Consider the following 23271-nt stretch of genomic DNA (forward strand, 5'->3'; position numbering starts at 1 on the left):
CTGAAAGGAGTCTGCCCTGTCTTCTCCACAGCTTCCTATTAGGCAGCTGAAAACAGCAATGATCCTGCTGCTCACACCTTCAAGACTTATCAATTCCAGTTGTCTCAGCCTTTTATTGTATGCCATGCGCTCCAGAAGTCCAGCCTTAAAGAGGAGACTAGTTTGGGGCTTAAAAGACTGGATTAAAATGTCATTATTCAATGGGAGAAAAATCTGCAGTTATGGAAGAGAAACAAATTGATTTTGAGACAGAAGAGTGAGAATTGCTTCCCAGAAAGAAACCAAGCTATGCCTAAGAGTGTTCGACCAGTTAAAAAAAACTGCAACATTGCTAAGGCTTCTTTGGACCTGTTGCTTTTTTTCAAGTAAAGTATTACACGTGTGTCCCTATGGTTAAAGAATTCCATGTAGCTTCAGTAATCTTTTAGTTTGGTGAGAAATAATATGAATTTGGAAGAATTTCGGAGGCACTTGAACGAGGCAGTGGGATGCCTAAGGATGAAACAGCAAGAATAGGCTGCAATGAAAAGCAGATAATACAGCTCTGCACCTAACCTAAAGCTATGAAGAAATACCACCCACAATTCCATCAGTAACGCCAGAGGGCTATGCAAATTAGCCTGCTTGGCTATAACAGAATGATTAAACCCAGCAGACATCTAGGGAGTGCTCTGTTAACTGCATAAAAGAAAAATTCTAATGAAAGAAAAAAGATTGCTTTCTAGTTGGTGCAAGGGAATATAGAAAGAATCAACAAAAGCGAGTCAAACTGAGACATGAAAAGATCTGAAGACCTAACTATCCACATTAATTTATTCTGCTGACACCCAGCAGATTTGTAGCCAAGTAAAAACCACTCTCTTAGCAGCATAAGGGATGGGCAACCACAGAGATATGAAGGTAGCGTGATTACAAATCACTGTTACTCAACCACTGAAAAAATACTTAAGTGCAAAAGCAGGTATCCTAGTAACTCTAACACACACAACAAAACTGCTAAATCAGAAGTTGAGAAAAATGCAATACCTTCCTACTTAGAAAGGAGGGATTCTGAAGGAATCTCTACAGAAGGCAAATTAACTTAGGAACATATTACTTAGTATTAACAAAAGCATAAAATGCAATTCAATTTTGTGAGCCAAGCATAGATCGAGATCTTACTGTCTATTGCACACCTGTGCTCTTTGGTAACTGTAATGGATTACAATAAATAATAGCAGATTAGTAATGATTCAGAACAGGAATCACGAGATGCTGGCAAACATGCAAAAGTGTGAGTTAGATCCATTCTGAAAATATGAAGCAGTCTCATGTTTTATTCAAGTTTAGTACAATCATAGCTATGCCTAATCATCTTGTAATCTATTGCTCTTTGAAGTCCTTTTAACATTATATGGCAAAATGATTAAAACAAGATCTACTTCAATGAGCATAAGGCTACCAGATTCAAAGTTACTCATCCTCTAAAGAGGAAATAATTTTTGCTACACTGAACAGCTCAAATCACATATTTTCTCTTTACTATACCATCTAATATGTTCCTTAACCAAGAAAGTCAAGGAAGCTGTTAGTTACATGCTCTAGTACAAGCAGCGTTCATTAAATTCAGTCTCCATATGGAGATAAAACAAATATGGAAAGATCTCTTTATTTCTACATGGAACAGTTCACAATTAGATAACAGCAAAGAACAGAACAAGTATCTTGAAAAATATTTGTCAGTCATATCATTTGCTGCATTCAGTTTCCCTTCAACACAGAAGAAGGAAAAATAATCATACTTTAAACTAACTGCAAACTTAATTGTGTGAAAATCTATAAAAGAAAAGCATACATAGCAATTTAAAGAAATCAAAATAAAACCAAAACTCTAACTTAATACCGATACCAGCCTATTCTTTGTCTAAATTATGGGAATGTAAACCATTAAAAAAAAATCCTTCATAATAGCAAAGGATTAAAACAAAATTAATCTTCTCCTGCAAGCAATATGCCTGCCCGGATTTATTTCAGCACATCTTGCAAAATATAAAGCAAAACCAAAGTAATAATTTTGAATTTGCTGAAACTTGGAAGGCTAATTCTTAAGTTCTTGGTCATAACTATATCCTATTTCTTTGTTCTTCATTCAATACATAGTAATTATTTTGAATATCCATTTATTTGCTTACAAAACTCTGAAAAATATAAATTAAACCTCTCATTATCTTATCAAAAACACCTGCTAAAAATATGAAAGTTAATACTATTTTAACATAAATGGAATAATGAACATATACTATCTCATGGACATGTAAATCATACCTTAGTTTACTCACATAACAAATTTAAGAGGATGGTCTCTATGCATTAAAAATTAGATACATGCTTTAAAGAAATTTACAAACTTGTTAGTAAAGCCTTATATAGTTAGTGTAACCAGTGGTATCTCCATTACCCAGAAATACCCATACAGAATGCATGCTTGGGAGGAGCCCTGATACCTTTAGTTCTTTAAGTCCCTGCATGTATCTCCCTTCTACATCGTGTATCTGGTCCTTAAGATCATAGATATCCTGCAGGACATAGGAATGAACCATTGCATAAGCAGTATGGGGAAATAATTGATAGTCGAAAAAGCATTACAACGTTTTACATGCATTTCTGTCAAATGCCAAAGCCTGCAATAATTCACAGAAACTGTAATTCACAACTTTATGTAAATTAAGATTTTATTTGTATCCCTGAATCCAAGCCATCTCAATAGGACAGAATTGTTTCAAATTTGGCATAAACTAAGTCTTATTTTAAGCTAAACTATTAGCACCATAAATATTGATGAAAACAAATACAAGTACCAAGATAAATACAGAAATCTTTCATGATTAAAAATCACATCCTCAAAACTTCTTCTTACTATTGAGAAACCAGAAGTTCTGTAGCAAAGAAAAAAGCCTCCTAACCACAAGTACAATTTCAAATTAGCTCCAAGTTCTCTAAAAATGCAGTTTACCCGTAATTCACTGAGGGAGGCATCAGGATCCACCAAACTGCTCGTGTCTCCACTTCCTCTCCTAGACGAGTTGCCGCTCAGAGGAGTTACACTTACTGAATTGCGAGATGATGGCTTAAAAAGGGAAAAACACTGTGTCAGGAATCATATCGTCATTTCTGGTATACTTGACATTATAAACTGCTTCACAGTCATAAAACATTTTTCTCTCGTTTTTACTATTTCTTAATATTAGCTAATAGACAATATTTTCCATTGGTTATTTTTCAGCATTTATGTTTTTCCTTGGTGAAACATTGGTTTCTCTTTGATGACTTAGCAGTTACCATAACATTACAGTTTTGAGTCTTCTGTTCAGAAGACTTTCATAAGGAGGCTGTTAGTGCTGAAAAACTGTAGAAGCTTAAAGTATTTCTAAAAATTATAATTACTGCCACCCAGGATTCAGCAGAAAGTCTCCAGGGGAACCTAGCATATGAATTTTCATAGCCCTACCCTCTTAAAATTCAACCTTTCCTGCTAAATATCTCTCACACAGAATATAAATTCCATAAGAAACTAATACTTGCTAAAAGTAAACTAAAGAATAAAATTCTTTCCCCAGGAAATAAAAGACTCAAAGCATTAACTTTGTAGATAAAAACCATGTCTAAAAATATCTCTTTGCAAGCTCTTAAAAATGACACTCTACTAAAAACACACAGCATTTTTACTTTTCGAACTATTTTAATACTTGTGAATTTAAAGCTAAACATTGACTTACAATAATTTTTAGATTAAAAAGTCTTACCCTTGAAAATATTTCTGAATGTGATTTTTCACTCTTTTCTTCCAGCTGAAAGAAAAAACAGACACCGATCACAATACACCTTTTGCAATGAGGGACTACTGAATCGCCATCTTCTGTTCACAGATACTAAGAAATATTGAAGAATGAAAAACGAAACAATGAAAAAAATTATGAAATTCCAGAAGTTAGAATAGATCAAGACAAGAAAAATAAACATTCAGCCTGACAAAGTAGTTTTTACCTCAACTACAAAATAAGTGAAAGCTTGTAAAGAAAAAGCCAGAAACCTTTTTTCTTTTTTTTAAGAAGTCTTTACCCATATTAAAGTACTGATCAACAAAATATGTTTCAGTATTTTAAATTTCAACAGGGTAGTGACTACAACACTTGGTGGCATAACACACACAAAGCTTCATGCAAGTGCACTTTAGACGACCAGTGACACCAGTGTGAATGTCCTAGTTACTAGAAAACACATTTGTTCTTCCAATCTCTTTGGTGAAACCTGCAATTACGTCAGGAGAAAAATAATTCAGGTAAAAGCCCATAAATAAAGTGTACTAATTAAGAGCAACCTACAAAATAATTTCAATTCATACTGAAACAGAACTACCAGCCTCATTGTTTAGGAAACTCTGATACTGCAAACTTATCTTGTAGATTTCCATATTTTTCTACATTTCCACAAATCAAAATAGGTGGAACTAAATAAAAACAGTAATATGTTGCCGTATTTCCTAAAGAAGTATGATACATCGAGTATGGTACCAGCTGTTTTTCTCCCAGCCCAGGGTCAAAAGATTTGGAAGTCTGCTGAGTATGGTACTGTTTTTCTCCCAACCCAGGGTCAAAAGATTTGGAAGTCTGCTACGATCACAGCAGAAACAAATGTTACTTTATGAGATCTTTCTTTTCCTTCTATTGTGGTTTCTGCAGAAGCAACGTTGCATTTCCATGGCAAATTCACCATCTCCAATGACACACTGAAATGGTAAATTGCAAATATTTGTCACCATTGTGACAATTGTAAAATGATGTCAGGAATCCAACTGATGTGAAGCATCCATTTAGAATAGCTTAAATAAAAATACAATTTTGGAATCTAAGAATACAAAATAATGATAATAGTAAAAGCCAGTGAGAAGGTACCATGATTGCCAGTCTCAGCCTCCACATTTTCTTTTAGCAGAGCATTAATGTCAGAAAAGCAGGTTTATTACAGAGGAGAAAAAAATGCTAAAATTTAAACTGGAGAAATGATTGGTCTATGTCATGCTTTGAGCACATACAGATGATAAATACCATTGCATTATTACAATACAAGTTACACAGCACTATAAGGGTATTAAATCATCTAAATGCATAATCACAGAAATAGTGGTTGTTACGGGTACTCTAGCAATCGCTTACTCCCTTCCACAGCAGAACTGCTGCCAACAGTCCAGGTTAGCTGTGGCTTTATCTAGCTAAGTCTCAACAGCTCCTGAGGACGAAGGTTCTCCGACTTTGCCGTAACCTGTCAGAGTGCAACACAAACTTCCTTCTGGAGCTCCTTCTTCCACTGGTTGTTCTGAACCTCCTAAGCTGCAGTGTGATGTTGCTGCCCCTTGTTGCACTGCTTCGCACGGGTAAGAAGAGTTTGGCTTTTACCTAACCAAGCAGTTGCAGGCTGCTGACCACCAGGCAGCATCCCCTTTGCCCAACTAAATAGCCTAGATCCTCAACTTCTACTGCATGTGCTAACACTGTTACTTCAAAGACATGCCTAAGAACAAAATTTCCCTATTTATTCCACTATTAAACACAAAAGTTTCGACTGCAAGTAACAAGAGCTTCTAGAACTCATAGCAGCATTAAAGAGAAGGCAGCTAGGTTTGCTGGAAACAGTGTTCAGACTACAGGGATACACATGGAAGCGCTCCATTTTCCTGTGCCGTGCTCTATTGACTTGGGATTTGGTGGGAGAGCATAGCCAACAACAAGCGCTCCAGTAATGGATCTTGACAAAAATCTCATCCTGGATGAATGAACGCTAAAACACCCTAACGAGGGCACAGTTTTAAGTATTTATTTTTGTCACTAAACCAAATAGCAGTATTCCAAAAATACACCAAAGACCTAGACACTTAATTTCCACAAGAAAAAACCCAACATCTTACATTTAAGAGATTCTTAAGATTATCACACACAAAAAATGTGAAGTGTTAGCACTTGTCACATGCTTCTAGCAACAGGCAAAATCCCCTTTAAATGAAAGCAGCATGCTTTTTAAAAATTCAGGCTGCAGGCATTTTTACACAAAATATGGCCCCAACCCCTCAACAAACCTATTTGCCATTAAATAACTCGAGTGCTTTTACAGTATTTACTCTTTCAGAATATGAAAAGAAAATACATGGTTAGTAAGTTTGCTGTGTTCACCACAATGTAACAACAAGCATTACACTCACACTATTCAAACCTTGGACATCGTCTGCATCGGAAACAATGCTTCCCCTGCGGTTGGAACGACTAAAATAGTCAGCAGCAGTTTCACTTTGATCAGAAAAATCAGAGGACTTCAAAAAGATAAGGAGAAGGGTGAGAGACAACTGAAGATGATACCACAGAATGAACAGAAGTTTATTTAACAAGAACAAACAGGAAATCCTAACTTAAATCTCCATTATTGCAACTCATTCTAGCTTTTCTAACACTTTAACAATTGTAAAATCTTACTCTTTTAGATTTTTGCTATTTTAAATGCGGCTACATGAATAAAACGTGTGCCACACTGATATGTACACTTAAGTAAGCATGTGTGTTGTTTTTAAACAACCTCTTCACATGTTTATTATTCTTGTAGTTTACAGTATCTAAAAGTAAAAGCAATGAACATATTATTGATTCATTTTCCTCATTTAGAGTAATATAAAAAAGTACAGAGATACAAAAGGCTTTGGTACTAATATAGTGCCAAACAAGCTATAAAAATTACCTTTTTAAAAAAAAATTTTTAGATCATAAAAACAGATTATATAATCAGAAGCTGATAAATAAAAGTTACTATTTTTCCTCTATAAATGTTGTATTTTCTTCAAATCAATACAAATCCCAACACTACTAATTATGAATATGGTCAGGGCTTCCTATCATTCATAATTTTAAGAGGCCTTACAACAGAAGACAAGCTTACTCCCCTCAAAGTAAAAAGGTGAGGAAAAAATGCTAATGCTACACATCACTGGTAAAAAAGGCAAAATGTATCTAACCACATTACAGTCATTACAATGCCACGGGAATTCAAGTGAAATATTTAACTGAGAAAACATTATGCACGTTAAACATAGTATTTAATGAGAAGAGTAGGTTTATCCAAAATATTGATTTGAAAACAGTCTACTTCAAAAGGCAGAAAGTTGGTGTGAACGCTCTATTTAGTTTTAAAAGTGATTAGACAAAAAAAATATCTTTAAACTAACAGTTTGAAAATATACTGTCCTTATCCCATTTTCACAATTTTGAAAAAGAATTCTTAATTTTTTTTTGTACTTGATGTGAGCGATGTAGCCTCATCTTATTCCTATTAAAAGATAGTGAGATGCTTTTTATGCAAATGTGACTGGTTACGTATAAACCAGTTTGCTGATGTACACCTGTCTCAGATTATGCATGCTTCGGAATAAAAAATTTGTACTTTTTGCCACTTCTTGGTTTTGTTCCATTTCTCTGACAAAGAATTTTCAAGCTATATCTACATTTTAAATACATTTATTTTTTTAAATAACAAAGTAAAAGAATTTCACATTCAGAAAGTTGACTAAACTTTATTTCACTTGCATTTCACAAAGTATAAAGATGCTGAACAGGGTTCAGCTGGAATGAATGAAGCTTACAGCAAAAGAACAAACAACTCAAGGGCTGCAAACATAGTAACAACACTGTGCTTTTCCCCCCCATTCAAAACCAACTTATCTTTGCTGTTAAAAAGTCCATACATCTGATAAACCTTACTGTTCCCTCCTTCTATACCTTTTGCACTTCGAATATTTTTCTCAATGGGTTTATCAAAACAAATACAGTTTAAGATGGAGATGCACCATACAGTTTTTCACCAGTTTTCTACTGTTTCAATCTTCTCTCCTACTTTTCTCTTTCGATTTCCAGTGAGTACTGAGCTGACTTCCCAATGCACTACCAAACCAAAATATTAACCATAGAAAGAGTAAGAAGTGAAAGTTAAGAATAAGACTTACTTCACCTGCTCAATACCTTGTTTGGAATTATTTCATTAAACAAATACTTTGAACTCCATTAAACATTCACCAGTAGGAGTGAATGGTACCTTGGCATTATTATCACGTATACATCCTGAGATCTGATATATGTATTCCTACATACATATAAAGTATATAACGTTAAGATTCATTTCTTAAAAGTAAGAGAAACTAAGGAGACAAGTAGTATTTTCACAGTTCAAGAGACTTTAGAGATGGATGTTAACACCTCTTAGGTTTTGGAACTTCGTAAAGCAACAGGAAAATTCCCTTTTTTCTACACCCACAGAAATTTACTCTGACATCTTTTTTGGCTAAAACATCCAGCCTCTGACAAATCTGGTTTTATTTGTTTAGTCTCTATAACATTAAGAACATGCAAAAAATTAAAACAGGACAGGACATGTTGATTTAACCTATACCAGAACACTATTTAAACTATACCACAACTACTTTTTTATGTAGCATGACAAATGAACAGCTGTACCAATGAAATTAAGACAGCTGTTCCGCAGCAGAAACACAGTCGAACCACTTAAAAACACTTCGCAGAATAATAAAAAAAAAAAAAAAATCTTTGGAATGGCCCTTTTAACTCAATACAGAACCAGGACAAATTTCTCAGTTTTGAATACTGGTCACCATAAAAATGACCCAGCTACTTACCTAACCTACTTACCTAACAAAGTTTGCATTAGTCCTCTTGCCAAAAAAAGACTTTTGAGCATGTATTGTAGTAACAGTTTCATGCGCCTGCTCAACTATGACATAAAGTGGTAACTCCAACAACGTACTATAATCCAGTTTTCAATTGCTTCCAATTATATACATTACAAACATTTAAAAGATGTTTAGAAAAGCAAATTCCTTATTGCTTCAACATTTCACTGTCTTCCTGCTAAAAAGATCACATCTCTGACAAATCACATTTTTTGGATATGAAATTGAAAAAAAATGAGTCTGTGTGTTGGTCAGTAAAATGATCCCCAGTGTAAATATTCAATCATGGTGCGTTAGTATCAAAGCACTCAGCAAATCATGCAAGAGGAACGCTCACCACAGGACTACTTCGCACTGAGCTTGCTCTTGAAGAATAACTGTATTCAGATGGCTAAAGAAAAGTTACGAAGGAAATTTTCACAATTCTCACAGATTTTTGTTTTGAGAAAAAGATAATGAAAGAAACAACTAAAAGCCTATTACACTTACAGTCCGAGAACTATACGAGCTATGTAATCCATCACCACACAAAGATGCCTGAGAAAAAGGGAATGAAATTCCATTTATATTCAGTCTCAGAAATAATTATGCCACGCTCTCATACACTGTATTTTTTATGCACTGTAACGTACTCTACCTTATCTCATCTATGCATTTTCCAGTTAACATTATATTTTTTGACAGGATGAACAATTTCTCCAAGTTTCCAGCAGCATTTTCTCCTACTATTAGATGTCTATTTCCAAATATAAATCTAAGAATTTCCTTGAAAAATGGCCATTTAAAAAAATATAAATAAATCAGATCTTAACTATTTTCAGAAGAAAATTAAATTGAATACTTAAATCGCAATTTGGTTTTTACTGTTCTGAAATCTTCAGAAGTTTCAATCCACCCAGGGAACTGAAGCTGCATAGTATACTTATGAGTTTTACTTTGTGCTCACCCATGCAGATTTTCCTGAAGGAGACTTACGGTTGGACTCGACGATCTTAAAGGTCTTCTTCCAACCTAATTCTAATTCTATGGTGCAAGGCTGAAATCTATTTATGCAGTGGATAATAAAAGCAACTCTGGGCAATATAATTAAAAAAAAATAGTCTCATGCTGCTTTCCCTCTATCTATGAAGAGATGTCTAGCAGAAATTAGAGTTATATGTATATTAGAATTACATGTAACAGCAGTCATTATGGTCTTGTTCTCTCCCTGGATCTTCTAATGTTTTCTCAAGAATATGCACAAAACCAAAAAAGTTAGTTATGTCTGTTTGCAACCCAAATGCAGAACAAGACCTCAGTAACTACATTAGAAAATTTCATAACAATACTTGACAATTTTCTACATCAGTTTAGCATGTCTTTAAATAGCAGTACAAGTTGGATTTGAACTACAGCAACAAAAGGCATAAAGTTTCAGGCATGCATGTCACTTTTTAAAGATGATGACTTTTTGTAGAGCTATCTTAGCCATTCTTATGGTACTTCCAGCTACTTTTTATTTCGTAAAGATGCAGATTAGGTTTTCATCCTATTAGATTTCGTATGATTATTCAATTTAGATATGGCATCTTATTTGAAAATATTTAAAGTATATTTACCACAAATTTCTGTAATCTGACAATGATTTGTCCTGTTCAAACAGTTAGCTTAACTTCTTTAAATACTTTTTTTAGTATTACACATTTACACATGCACTTGTTATTTAGTATGCTTGGATTAACTTGTTCTAACCCCAGTGTTCAACATGACTGTCGTATTCATAAACTTTATGCTTGTCTGTAAAAAGATCAGTAAACCAGCAACTACTAAAATATTTGAGGCAATTTAACAGTGTTAAAAACATTAAACTGAATGCCTCCACAAAATGCCACACACACAAGCTGCAGCTTTATTTAAAAATATGAAAAAAATGCACATCTAAAACTGTCGAGCCTCATGGCCATACAATACGAATTTTAGGCAACCATGCAAATGGTGCTTACGAACCAAACTGATACTTCTTATCAAACCAGTGTTTACAGAAGGAGACACCTATGAAGAAAAGTGTAATTTTATATTGGAGGGCCATTCAAACACCTAAAGATAAGCAAGATATTATTTTACATTGTACTAACCCTGTAATTCCTAGTTGTTGCCACTGGATCACTGTATAGAGAAGACGACTGTAGTGTGAAGAATAGAGAAAGTCAAACACTTTTTCTGCGTAAATTATCTATTACTCTATATTCCCCAGAAGTTCCAAAACACTGAAACACTAAATTTTACATCTATCATGACAGCAAGTTAAAGATACACGTGGATATGCATTCTAAGAAAACCCATTATTCTCAAAATTTTAATCTAAAAAGTTAAAGTTGTGTAGCATTTTTATACGAAGATAAAAAATATAAAGAAGAAAATGGAAATCAGAAAATGGAAAATAGAAATCAGGTAGTTTTCAAAAGACACATCAATTTCCTCTTGCTACTTATTTAAACCTGACCATGACAATAGCTGCAGGTACTGGAAGATACTACCCATCTCAGAACAGACCATTGATTAACCATTTATATTACGGTAGAAGATGCTAAACTTAAGACTTTTTGTTGTTGCCGTTTTTTAAAACAGGGCTTTGAAAAAGGAAGCGTCACAGCTGTTAGTTGTCATCTTTATATCATAGAGTAATCACGAAACAGAAGCTATTTCAAATCAAAAACCCCACGTATGCAGAACAGAATAACTTGCATGTTATCCATTCATTTTATCAAAGGCAACCCTTAAAAGCAAGAAATACAATTGTAACTACTATTAGATGTAATAATTTGCTGTGTTATAAAAGGAAAGAGAGAGACATTTGCTTCTTACAGCATAAGTAAGCAAAATCAAATATATATATTTTATATACATAAAAAAGTGAATATAGGAAGAGGAGACAGACCCGAGTGTGGTAGGGAGGAGCTTTACTATATCTAAGGCTGCTATAGTTTCTTTGATCATAGTAAATTCCACTCTGTGGGGGGAAAAAAGAGAAGAGAAAACAAAGGTTGCATCTGTAGATCTTGTAAATTAAAGTTCTATCTCAACATTGCCCAAATGTTCCCAACTTGTACAGAACATTGTAAAAAATTTCGCTATGCCTAACTCAAAATCCATGTAACTTTCTGAAGCAAGTAAAGCACAAAAATCCCCAAACCTACGTATGTACTCTGTATATCAGCATTACCTGTATTTTAATGCCCTGACCAAAGGAGTAAATAGTTTTGCTTTTTCTGCCTGATAAATAAGGAAACCATGAAAAGTTTACCTAAATCCTAACCAGTGCAGTATCAAATACATGAAAAACATATTAGACAAAACTTGCTAATAATTCGTACAATGATTTGCTTCATTTTTTTTTTCCATTAGATACCATCCTGAATCAGAGAAGCAGGGAGAGAGAAGGAGAGAAATTCCTAAGAATTTAATACGGATGGATGTTTATGTGACTAGCATCAGTCTGTAGTCTACCACTGTTCTCTACACCAGACACGCATGCTGAAAGCCTAGCAATTATACTTTGGCTTATTTCTGTTGGGTTTTGACACTTCCTACACAGATTGCATATATATGCATATGCGAGGAAAAAATTGATATATACACACATAAAGAAGAAAAAACAGACATGAAGGTGTGGCAAAACAGTGCTTTCAGCAAGTACAGCTATCTCAACAGGCCATAGGAGGCAGAAAGATTCACACTACTCATTTGAGAACTGAGGGAACAGGAAAATAGCACCTCAAAAGTGCACCAAGAAATGCTGTAATACAAATAATTATAAGTAAATATAAAAATTCTTTCAGCCTTGTCTCAACACAGGCATCCACTGATGCTCTATCTCCCCCAACCCCTGATGGAGCTGCAATTGCATCAGTTCCAAAAGTCTCTCAAAAACTACATAAAAATATTTAATTTCTTGGCACTATATTCACATGTGTCACACACTGAACTTTCTAGAAGAGTTTCTGGAAAAATCACAATAATCCACATCCCTTTCTCAACAATCCACTGGGTTAACATCGAAAGTTCACGGTAAATTCAATCTTCCTTATGTCTACATTTAAAATGTATCTAACCGATAGGGGACAAAGTATAAATAGTAGAACACATATCTCCATCTTAACTGAATGAACCTTAACATAGAGAAGTGCCACTTTTAAATATTTCCAAGAGCCTTCCAGAGGCCTCCAACAGAACATGATTTCTGTTCAGCTGATTCCATTATTCATGGGATTCCACTGCCGTGAGTTTCAAACACTCAACTTCAGGTCACAAACTGGTCAATACTAGAGATTTCTTTTTTTCCTGAAAACATTTATACTTATGTCACCAAGCTAATACATTTATCCATAACTGTATTAGTATGTAACTCTACACACTCAGTATATCGATAATAAATATTATAGTAGAAAACTAACCAATAAATCTTTATGGGAATAAGCAGCTTTCTTCTTTGAATTATGAGATTCACTGTAAGCATGACTCTAAGAATAAAATTCAGAAAATTAATACTATATAACAGCATCTTCAATCGCAAAATATAAAGAAGTGAAACATAAGGATTTAAGATATTTCATCACCTACAATGGAAACACCACAGCAAATTTTAACTACATGATTAGAATAACAGGCCATACTTCTATCGCTGAGTAAAAAAAGAACTGATAAGTGAAACTATAACCAACCTTATCTGTCATTAACACAGACTTGGTTTATGCCAGTGATCACATTTCACCAAAAAAAAGTAAAACCAATCAATAAATTCAAAAAGCTTAACGTTACAGACCATTTTAAGCACTCTATTCTGTTTGCCTATCTGTAACACTACTGTTCAAAGAAATTCAGCTTTTTAAGCTGCTTGCATATTCCTTTTAGCAGTACTTGGTGGTTTTCTTTGCTTAAGGAGACACATACAAATCTTACTTGGTGTGATACCAATGAGAATATACTGCACACTACTACTGCTTCATAACAGTAAGAAGGAGTTTTTTTAAGTAGAGGTATATAAACCACCTGCTTTTTCTCAGGACTGAAATAATTTTCTGTTAGATTAAGTTAAAGTTTCTATATGGAAATGGAAAATACAAATATATGCATGCACACATTTTTTTAAAAAAAGTACGTCTTCCAAGTCTAATCTGTATATATCACCTCACTGCAAAGTTTACAATTAACAGAAAAAACAGTAAAAAACTGCTTACTGTAAGATAGCTGTCTGCCATAAGTGACTTCATGAGATTTTCTCCTAGCGAAAGTTTATGCATGCGTTCTATGGAAAGTGTTAGAATTGTACTGATATTCTGGGTCTAAAAGTGTGACAATACAAATTTATATATATTTTTAAAATCACAGTAGCAAGTTAGTGTCATTACACCTTAAAAACAAAGCAAAAAGCAGTCTTGAAAGACATGCAAAGAATTAACATACAGGGACCGAGTATCTTGTAGATCTATCCTTAGCATTATCATACTGAAATAAGAGAAAATGAAATTGAAATAATGAAGTTAAAAAAATAAAAGTTATTTTTTTTTTTCCAAGAATGACTAAAAAGACTTAAAAGGAAATTACCAGAAAACATATTCTACTAATTATGAAAATTTATACATGAAGGAATGCCATTTATGCAATCTAAAAGACATTCTGAAGCTGGAACACTTTTCAATAAAAACCTATTTTTTGCCCCCCCAACAGCATCGCAGTTTCAGAAGAGCGAGATAATTTTGGACAGCAGTAGGTTTTATGAAATATTTCATGTGGTTTTGCAACAGAAATTTAAACAATTAAGTAAAGTCTCATATGGTAGATTGTATTAAATGGAGACAGTGTTTGTTAGGTTATGTGATAAAAGGCTCATCTCCACACAGGCAAAGGAGCCCAGAGGACCATGAGTCAGCCCTGAGGTGGAGGTGTGAAACCCATCACCATGTGGGGGCTCTCCAGGGCACACTGCAGACTGAGGCTGGCTACTGCCTACGGGGCGTGGAAGATGTTAGGGGATGGAGGGCAATAGCATCTTGGGATCGGGGTAGGAATCAAAGGTGGAGAAAGGAAGGGATAAACGTGTTTCCAGAAGAAGCAGGTGTGTGAAAAAGGAGGAACAGTGGGATGGAAGGGCCACCTGTGTGTAAAGAGGCTGCTGGTCTACCAGATTCAGCAACTCAATACCTATGAAAACAGCTTTGCAATAATAGCTTAGTCAGTGTCCCCATGCTTCTTGTCACTCAACAACAGCAAAATCTGTGGAGTTTATACATTTATTTATTTTTTTAAACACACAGATCTTAAATTTTCTTAACAAGCTTGTTTTTTCCAGTTCATTTAAAATTTCACAGGTATAACTTAGCTATTCTGACTGTAGATAAAATGCACAATCCAAAACGTTACTTGGTATCACCCTAAGCTTTCTTATAAAGCAAAACAAAAATTGCAGGTAGTTTGAGAACATTACATGATATACTAATAGCATGCTATGGTATTACCCAGTGTAGTTTTCAACATGAGAACTAGAGAGGATTACAAGAACCAAAAAAAATTTCTTCTTGCCTATTGATATGTCTGAAAATTCCTTCTATACAGATCAAATTAACACCAAAAATTCTCTAGTTTCAGATTTAATATTTGTTTATAAATTAATATAGGCCAGGTTTAGCCCATATTGTTTCATATTGTTTTCATATTATCTCAATAGTTCAAATATATCCAATATTCATACTATATTAAATAATAATTTAATACTACTAATGTAATTGACAGACTATGGTACCTTTTTGTGTCGCTAAAAGAATTACTACCCAGGACCCATAGGACACTATATTAAGTTTTACCCAACTTAACCATTTATTCTTTTTAAAACAGTTTTTATCTTTAATTATTAACTACTGATAAGCAACCTTGCTATCAGAGAATGCAGATAGGTCACTCAGATAATAATTATCATCACAACACTTAACTTACACCTTAAATATTTGTTAGTAGACTGTTAAGCTGTTAACAGCTAAGTTGCCTAAATGAGGAATAACACAAAATATACAGAAATACCCATTTCTGAAAAAGTAAAATTTCTGTTTGTATTCCAGCCTTGACCGTAGGACTAACATTGCAACATAACTGAGAAAAAAGGTTTCCTGCCGTAACTTTTAGCGTCATATTTATACCTGTCAAGGCTGATGCACAACCTTTGCCACTTTATTTTACCTCTCTTTTGGGGACATTAAAAGAGAGAGACTGGAGAGACTAATTCCCTTCAAACTTGAAGTTCTTTTCAAGACAGAACACTTAGGACTTAACACTTTCTTTGAGCCCTCAAACTTGCTGTCACAAAGTGTCTGGTTACATCAATCATTGCAGCCGTCCAATTAATACCGTTTTCTAAAAAGAAGCATGCTGTCACCAAACAACTGTTTTGGTAAGTTGACACAGAAAATGTTATGATGTGAACACATCAAAGCATGCTCATTCCAGGTTACACACCACAAGATCTCTCCTTCTGGAGGTACTTGCTCTGCTCCTGTGAGACCCACTGACATCCAAAGAACTCTTAAGAATGAAATCATAAAAATATATCAATATATAAAATAATTCAGAAAAACTCTAATGATGACTGTTAATCTTCACTGAAAGGCACAAAACTGAGGCAGTCAAAGAAATTTTAGGTAAGTCCCCCAAAAGTAAGCTCAGTTATCTGCTGAGTTCAAGCCCTATTCTTTAGTCAAGGGTAAATTACTTAATCTCCATCTTAGCATATTTCATATATTAACCAAGGCAAGAGCAGATCTGAGCAAACCTGTACCAGTTCACAAGTTTGTAAGTGTTGCCACATGGCATATTTTTCATGCTTTTTCTGTACACCATTTACTGTTTGCAAAGTAGTCAACACTACCTGATTTAAACAATTTATTTGGTAAAAATACCTGTGTGATAAATTGCAGAAACACTACCAGGACTCGCAACACTTCACACAACATTCAGTTAATCAAAGATTACATTTAATTGCTGAGACTTCTTAGTAAGTGACAATCACTTTTTTTTAAGTCACAGAAAGAAACAGCTTATCCCACCTTCCAAAAACAAACAAAACCAACCCTTTTTAGTAATTTGTCCCTCTCCTGGCCTATATATCCAGATCAATGACAAGCCGATTTCTAGGCAGATCTACTAAAAACAGGAAAATGTTTAAAAACCCACAATAAAACCACTCTTTAGCACCGTATATGATCTAAAGAGGATATTGGAGAGCCTATACAACACAATAGATACTTCTATTAGCAGCCTTTGGGACACCCTTGCATCATTCAGGTAAATCTTTGCCAGTAATAAATAATACATCCCCATAGTCTCAAAGAAATAAACTCCTGCATCATATCAAGCTCTTCTTCAAATTGTATCCTAAGGTACTACTACTTTTTTCCCCGACAAACATTAGAGAAACTCAGTATTACTTAAAGAGCAAGAAAAGACACAACAGTGAGCAGACTACCATCAGCATCAGTTTGGAAAGAAAGCCCAAGTTACAAATCACTCCTACTCATCTTCAGTAAGTGGCACTGATTCAGGATGACTGAGTCTGCAGTAGTATTTAGTTTACTAAATAAAATTTGCCTGTTTGCAGAATTTCTGAGACAGCTGGGGAAAATACGAAAGATGGGAAAGATTTTTTCCCCCATTAGACTTATCTAAACTAGACCAGTGTTTGATTATCTGACCATTAGATTTGATGTGTAGTAGTAATCACAAGACAACTGACGACTTGTGTAGGAATCTTAATACTCCACCATTTCAAGACAAGCCAATTAATTCTTACCAGTTGGCAATATCTGAAGCCTGAGTAAAATTACTCAGCTTTTTTAAAAAGAAATAAATCATATTAGACTGGAATTACACTAAAGATGACACTTAAAACTTGTCATTAAATATATGTTATTCCAAATAATTGATTGTTGAACTACATATTTCCAAGCTGTTTCCAAATGCCTAGTCATTATTTTCAGCAACAAAAATATACTGTAAATAAATATACATAGTAGAGGAAGAAAAGCATGAGGTATTTATAATAGAAACATAGTGAAAGAATTAAAATGTGACAGTTGAGATTCTTTTTAAATGCAAAGATTGAAATACATAATAAACTACCTTGTTAACACTGATGGAAATAAAATACTAAATGAACCTTAACAACATATATGACTTAAAATACTGACTCTAAAACTGCTAATACTTGGAAGACTTAAAGCATCATCCACTCCCTAAGAAAATTCAACTAAAGCCCCAATTTATTTTTATTTTTTTAAGGCCACGATGGAAAAGGCAAAGTACACAGTTTGAACACAAACCAAATATGAATGTCGACTGGACCGGTGAGAATACCTGGCCCTCTCTGAATCTTCCTGAGAAAGAAGAAATGCAGAGTTATTTCATAGAAGAAAAAAAAAAAAATGACAAAGTAAATGCAAGCAAAGGTGAGCAACATGCTGTTAGCACTTTTAATGCTATGTATTATTTTGAATAATCCATTGTGTCAACTGAACTCATTCAAGCCAGAAGAACCGTGATATCACTAGATTTGGGTAAGTACATCAACACACTACATGAAAAGATGTAAGTAATGGGAGTTAATAATTAGTGTTCAGTAGTCAACCTTTTTTCCCCCCAATCACTGTATTAATGCAGAAAAAAAGTACAAGATTTTTTAAATTAAGAAATGTAACTAAAAATAAAAAAATAAAAGCTTTACAAAATTACATTAGTAAGAAATTTAGTATATAATTACTACAGCCAGGTTGTGAACATTTTACAAAGCTATTTTTAGCCCTAATATAGATGATCATTCTCAGTTTCCTCATACATATTTCAGGTTTTCTCCCCTATTATAGGAACAAAGCTTCTTAAGCAAATTGATTAATTATAAGTTCTGTAGGTAGTTCTGCTCTACAATGACAGCAAAAATAATAAAATCAACTTATAAAATTTGGGGGAGGACAACTAGCTAAGGCACCTTAGTAACCTTTGTTCTGTTGAAAGATCAGGGAATGTTCATTTTGACTTACACAAAGGAATATGTGAGAAGCAGCAGGACAAAAATATAACTAAGTTAAAATGAAATATTAAAATGCTTCACATGCCATAAGCTTCTCAAATTTTTAGTTACAGTAGGTAAGCATGTTAAGAAGATTAATTTTAAACTATCCTATTTGAAGGTTACAACAAGGCTCTAAAACTAGGAATCCTTCCTTAAGTGACTCACTTTTAGAGTTTTCAGTATGTCAAACTATTCTAAAGACTGTAAGCCAGTTATCTTTAGAGTTAAAAGCTCAGCCTCCAGATCACAGATGGATATCTGAAGTCTAAAGCTGGCTTTCATACTGCTTATGGTCATGTGGTTATTTTCTACAGTACGACTGGATACATTAACTTAATATTAATTTTGTGACTATTCAAGAGGCCTAATTAATACTCTGCAAGAAAATAATTTCCTCAAGGAGGGGAGGGGGAGTGATTTCATAATGACATTTTAGTCTTCCTCTCCATGGTGTCTACTTCAAGGTTTAAAATGAGCATTTATAGAATCTGTTGAAAAGTTTTATAGCAGTCAGATCACTGCCAATTTTAAATATATTTTGTGCTCGTGGTCTAACTGGACAAATATCTTTTAATAACAATTGCAGCTCACGAGCAGACAGTTTGCTATTTATCCTAATTGCTGGTATAACACCCCAGCTAATAATATGCTTCTATAATGCAAAACTTCAGCTTCTGATACAATTTTCTGTACATTTCTGTAGGTAATTTACTTAGGGTAACAAGTCTCTTCCTGACACACAACAAAGAAATAGAAAGCCAACATTACGTGTTCATCATATTCGGGTCAAAGGATAAAGTGCTCCAGCATAAACTGCAAACAGATAGCTGCTGCTGGTAGCAATCAAGCTTGATGTCTAAGAATTTAAGTTTGAAATACACACTTTGAGACAGAGGTTAGGTCTCCAGATTCAGGAAAGGAGGGCACATCTGCTCAGAAACCTCCTGCAGCAGATGTGCCTCTTACGAGTGCAAAAAGGCGGCAATTTCGAAGTGAGATTGCTCACAAGTGCAATCTGCATTGCACAGTTTGGCAAGCCTTGCTGTCCAGCAAAAAAGCACTCAAACGTGTGTTCCACCAAGAGATAACAGAAACCTATGTTGTTCTTTAAAAGTAACATGAGAACTAATACACAGGCAGATATCAGCTAGGCAGAGACAATATAAAGTCAGCACAACTTTGCAAATAAAATTCTAATGACAGTTCTAGGATTTCTCAACAGAAGTGCCAATGAACTGTCATGGTAGTTTTAACTATTTGAAATTATGGTTAGTCTTTGCATGTATTACTTAAATCTTCTTGAGTCAAAACATTTACACAGTGACTACTTCCCTAAAAACATAAAAAGAAACTCACATCTCCCATGTGCCTTTTTAAGAGGCACATGAAGTTTGTGAAAGGAAGTCTCTAAAGAAACATTGCACTAAATTAATATAAATTGAACTACAGCTTTCTCAGATTGTAACTCAACTATGTCTACTCCTTCATACTTAGTGGATTTAATCTAAATAAATGAACAGTCAAATGTTTTATCATTAATAACTGAAAGCAGGGGATAAGGGGTAGAAAGATGCAAATGATGCATGGGTTTTTTTGGGGGGGCTGGGTGGTGGTTTGGGTTTTTGGTTTTGGTTTTTTTTTTTTTTAATCTTTTACAATTAGTTTTTAAGTCATTTCTATGCCTTAATCAGTGAAAAGATGAGCATTGGCCACATTACTCAAATAGGAAACAAATAAATGCAAGTGCTAAGAAAAAAGTAAAAAATCCAAACCCCAAATTAACTGAAATAAAAACATTCACTATTTATGTTTACCTAGATTGAAACTAATGCAATTTCATTTAAAATATATTCATGACTTTAAGCCAGCATATGGTGGACACAATAAACATTTCATTTTAAGAAAAGCATGTCATTTCATAGTTTGTCTTTTGCTGCCATGAAGTACCCTAAATATCCAAATCCATATATAGTTTATATGTAATTGTTTTCAATAACAAAACACTTCGAATCCACACACAGCAAACCATTAGTAAATTACTTCCTCCAAACCCTATGTTAGTTCTGAGTGGCAAAAACATGCACAACAGGTGGTTTTAGCCTACCATCCATTTCTGGATATGAGCCCATTTTCTATCATATGAATGCTGAGAAAACTACAGAATGTAAAAAACAAACAAACCATTGACAATATAGATTAGTCACCACACAAGACTGGATATTCCTAAATCAAAAATTTGGAAAAAAATCTAAGTTAATTGCCAGGTAATCTTCAGTATACTATCAGACACCAACAGCAGTTAGAAACCAGAAAGTATGTAATAATGACAACCATATAAAATTGAGGCAAAATCATGTTTTGTAAATTGCACCTGTTATTACCACAGCAAAAAAAAACCCCAAACACCAGCATTTATATGGATTTGAATGTAATCACGATAAATAACAAGTTCTCAATCTCTTGCATGCTATCTCAAAACCTGAATAAAATGCAATAGCCATGAAATAATCAGACTGCTGATAATCTAGTTCCTACGTGGTTTTTTTTACTCAAGAAATGCAAACTTTTTTGTAGGAGCAATAAGTGGAGCAACACACAACCATATGTGTAAGTATTATCCCAACTCTAATATTTTTTTAAAAATAAAGATCCTGACAATAGGTATTTATTGTGAACACTTTTGCTATAATCCATATGGGAAGAAATTGACTGAAAACTGCATATCCAAACTCACGTATCCAAATTATCCAAGTATATTATAAACATATTAAAAATAGAGCAAAATAATTCTCTTTTTCATAGTTGTTTATCCTATACATTAGGCAGTGTACATTTTTGGTACCATCATGTTTATTATTTATGCTGTGCTGCCAGTTATCCATATTTACATGGACCTTTTGCACAGCAACAAGAAGCAAAGAAACTGTCACATGCATTAAGTAATTGTTCTTACAAAAGCACGAAAAACGCCAGCTGAATCAGCCACAAGTCTAGTAATTCAAATCCAGACAATATTAAACTTCACATTAGAAGTTGAAAACTGTTCCTCTCTGAGCAAAATTATTTATGCAAGCCTGAGTTCTGGACATTGTCATTATGTTCTCTTTCGCTCATTTAAAAATCAAGTAAGCAGTAATAAGAAAGCCTTAGCCCTTTAAATACCTGAAGATAAATATTTAGACTAATCTTTGTCCAATTCTAATTGCTAGGATTGAATTTACTGCATTTGTTAAATGTAAAACATCCAAATATCTGATTTTGCCTGTAAAACTAGAATTTAAAAATCACATTAAAAATGTTTTATCTTTCATTTGAAAGAAAGAGTGCTAATAGCCTATTTTATATAGCAAATTTTTTTCTACAATATAAGCATAAATATTAAGGAAGTTCAAAAGGAATGTTCAGATTAGTGTTTTGTTACGTGCTATCCACAGGCAAATACAAAGCAAGTTATCCCTTCAGATATATAACTCAAGAAGAAAGAGGGGGGTATGGGGTCGGGGAGAGAGAGAAAAGCTAACAGTCCCCTGATGCTGAAAATACTAGCACACAGCTGAATAACCTGAAAGACAAGATCTGATGCCAGTACAGAAATAAAATGCATTAAGAATTTTAGTAAAGGTTTGCGATAACCCATGACGATTTACACTACCTCTTTTTGTTGTCGCTCCAGCTCTCTCATACGTATATCTCTTGCTTCTGCTCGAGCTGCTCGCTTGGCTGCAAGCCTGGCTTCTGCCTACAAACAGATTGAAAATACTGAAAGTTAAACCCACATATTTTTGTATAATGGTTTGAGTACTCAATTTAATAATCTCATCACAAAAATACATTAAGATTCTAACATCACAATACATAAGTAGTAAAAAAAAAAAAACCAAGTTCTCAGAATGAAATTTCAGAAAGTATATATACCTAAGTCTTTACATATATCATTACTACTCAGAAGAATTACATGTTGATAGAAGAACTGAGTTCAGAAATATCACTATCACTAAATCTGAAAATCTATGTTTTGTGGACTTTAAATACTATCAATAGGCAAAGTCCTGTTAAACAGACATGTATGCAGCTGCAGAATCTTTGGCCACAGGAAGACATTAAAACAAAAAAGAAAGAATCAAAATAAAGATATTGGAGCACAAGTGTTTATGTCATATTTAAAGGCTCTACTATCATTTGGAATTATTTCAAAAAGCAAAAATCACTTAGAAGTCGAATTATTCCAAACAGCAATCATAAGATCTAATCAATTATTGGACAAAATGTAAGAAAGAAATTTAAGGTTACATTCTTCAAGAACTAACTTAAACATTTACCATCACCAAAAAGGGACTTCCCTACCTTTCCATTCAAGCCCTTATATCCCCAACACTTCCCTCGGACACATCTCCAGCACTCACAATCTACTGTAATCCAATTA

The 23271-nt window shown here is 34.0% G+C and overlaps 1 protein-coding gene across 3 annotated transcripts in view; it reads right to left on the reverse strand.

Moving 5' to 3' along the window:
- The window catches only part of LRRFIP2 (leucine rich repeat (in FLII) interacting protein 2), a 49966-nt gene that overhangs the window by 16610 nt on the left and 10085 nt on the right, over nucleotides 1-23271 (reverse strand). Inside the window, exons 2-8 of one of the 3 annotated variants that reach the window (XM_009883274.1) lie at nucleotides 22501-22587; nucleotides 18103-18156; nucleotides 17971-18015; nucleotides 13192-13257; nucleotides 9248-9295; nucleotides 3783-3827; nucleotides 2993-3106 (exon numbers count right to left, since the gene is read on the reverse strand). In XM_009883274.1, coding sequence (XP_009881576.1) covers nucleotides 2993-3106; nucleotides 3783-3827; nucleotides 9248-9295; nucleotides 13192-13257; nucleotides 17971-18015; nucleotides 18103-18156; nucleotides 22501-22587 — 459 coding nt within the window. Of the gene's footprint in view, nucleotides 1-2483; nucleotides 2556-2992; nucleotides 3107-3782; nucleotides 3828-9247; nucleotides 9296-13191; nucleotides 13258-17970; nucleotides 18016-18102; nucleotides 18157-22500; nucleotides 22588-23271 lie in introns of all 3 variants that reach the window. The other 2 variants (XM_009883275.1, XM_009883276.1) reach the window with 2 other exon arrangements.

Source organism: Charadrius vociferus, unplaced genomic scaffold, assembly GCF_000708025.1.
Source record: "Charadrius vociferus isolate BGI_N301 unplaced genomic scaffold, ASM70802v2 scaffold394, whole genome shotgun sequence".
NCBI classification, from domain to species: Eukaryota; Metazoa; Chordata; class Aves; order Charadriiformes; family Charadriidae; genus Charadrius; species Charadrius vociferus.